The sequence below is a fragment of the Apaloderma vittatum genome, unplaced genomic scaffold (genome assembly GCF_000703405.1).
Source record: "Apaloderma vittatum isolate BGI_N311 unplaced genomic scaffold, ASM70340v1 scaffold14395, whole genome shotgun sequence".
Lineage (NCBI taxonomy): Eukaryota > Metazoa > Chordata > Aves > Trogoniformes > Trogonidae > Apaloderma > Apaloderma vittatum.
This window is the reverse complement of record NW_009716649.1, coordinates 25,678-27,311: the sequence shown is the minus strand read 5'-3', so window position 1 is coordinate 27,311 and position 1,634 is coordinate 25,678. Positions and strand designations below refer to the sequence as shown.

Here is a 1,634-nt window from a genome sequence, read left to right as displayed (position 1 = left end):
GGAAAGAGGCAGAGAACAGGAAATCTTCCAAGGTAGGTTTGGAAAACATTCCTGAATTAGCACGGTTTACTATTTCTGCAGTTTCCCTTGGTGCATTCTTTGCAAGGCTTTTAGAGCCGTTCCCTGATTTAAATAATTTGCATACAGTTTGAAGCTCTAAATACTGTAAAAAGAGACGCAAAACATTAATGGTGGCAGGAAAACTATGTGATCTTAGAGGTGTTTGCTCAGGTTTGGAGGTTTTGCTTTTTGTTTTTACAGTCCTCTCTTACACAACAGGTACTTTAAACCTGGACTAGTTTAAGTATTTGTAAAATTATTGTGGCTTCCACCACGAAGAGGTACCGCTCCTGGTCACACCATGTGAGTTTACCTGGACAGGCTCTGTGGCCCAGGGGTACAAACTCACTACCTGCTGCTTTTTAACTGCAGGTGCCAACAAATTAAAGTGGAGGTATACAAGAAGGTGGTAATTGGTTGAAAATGTTAACTAGTGACTTTGTCAGATCAGTAGGTTCAGACCGATTTCCTTAACATGGTATTACATTACGTGAAATATTACATGAGCTGGACTCCTCTATTGTAAAGATTGTCTAGAAGAGGAGAAAATAGCATTTTCACTTTATTTTTCATATGCCATGATAACCGTTACCAGCCAAAAGAGTTCTTGCTTCAACCAGAAACATTTAGAGCTCCTCCTTTTCCCTTCAAATTGATGTCTTGTGTGGTTCACCTTCCTTGAAACACCTCTGAAACTCACAGGATGACTGGGGTTGAAAGGGGCTCAGGACATCATTGAGTTCCACCTTCAGCTCAAAGCACGACATTCTCACAAGCAAACTTTGTCAAAGTATTTTGGCTTAGGAGCTCCAAAGTCTCTTAGGGACCACAGGGCACTTTACCTGACCAACTATAAGTTTTCCACCTTTCCAAACCACAGACAGAGAAGCAGCTCTCCTTGGGCAAGCTGAGAAATCTTTCTCAGCTCGCTTACCTGGATCCCCGTGCACAAACCCAACGTGCAAAAGATTACTGAGCTCCAAAAAAACCACACGAGGTAGAGAGCTGCCAAGGCACCTCCTGTTCCTCTCAGCTGGAGAAACAACGTACATACTGCCCCCACAGACTCCCACAGAGGTTTCACTCTTTCATTTGAAAATTTTGGGAGTCCAAGAGCAATTCCTCACTTTGTTTTACTGATAACATCGTTGTCTTTGCAGATTCTTGCATCCCTTTCACCACTGCTGCCACATTCTTCCTTATAGAGCATTTTCCAGTGCTCTCTCCAGTCATGTTTCTAATTGCTCAGAATGTGGGGCTCACAAGATTTAGCGTTTTGCTTGGTAGGTCAGTCTCAGATCAGCATTTCTCACCAGCCAGTCCCACGACATCTCTATATTGCTACTAACACAGGTCTCACTGCTAGCAACCATCCACTCATCTCAAACCAGAAGCTCCCACCGTTCAATTTTTTTTCCCCCCCATGTTTATTCTGACCCGTACCGATTTTTCCATTTATCTGAATTCTGATCTTTTTTTCCCCGCCTAGAGAAATGCTCAACCGAAGATATCTCCGAAACCAAGGCCCACGCCGGCTGCTGACTGCGTGCCAAACTTCAAAACCTGCAAGCCAC

The 1,634-nt window shown here is 43.6% G+C and overlaps 1 protein-coding gene across 1 annotated transcript in view; it reads left to right on the top strand.

The window, feature by feature from the left end:
• The window catches only part of ASIP (agouti signaling protein), a 5,760-nt gene that overhangs the window by 4,004 nt on the left and 122 nt on the right, over window positions 1–1,634 (top strand). The window contains 2 exon segments of the mRNA XM_009869623.1: window positions 1–32; window positions 1,550–1,634. The exon segment at window positions 1–32 is cut by the window's left edge and continues 7 nt beyond it; the exon segment at window positions 1,550–1,634 is cut by the window's right edge and continues 122 nt beyond it. Coding sequence (XP_009867925.1) covers window positions 1–32; window positions 1,550–1,634 — 117 coding nt within the window.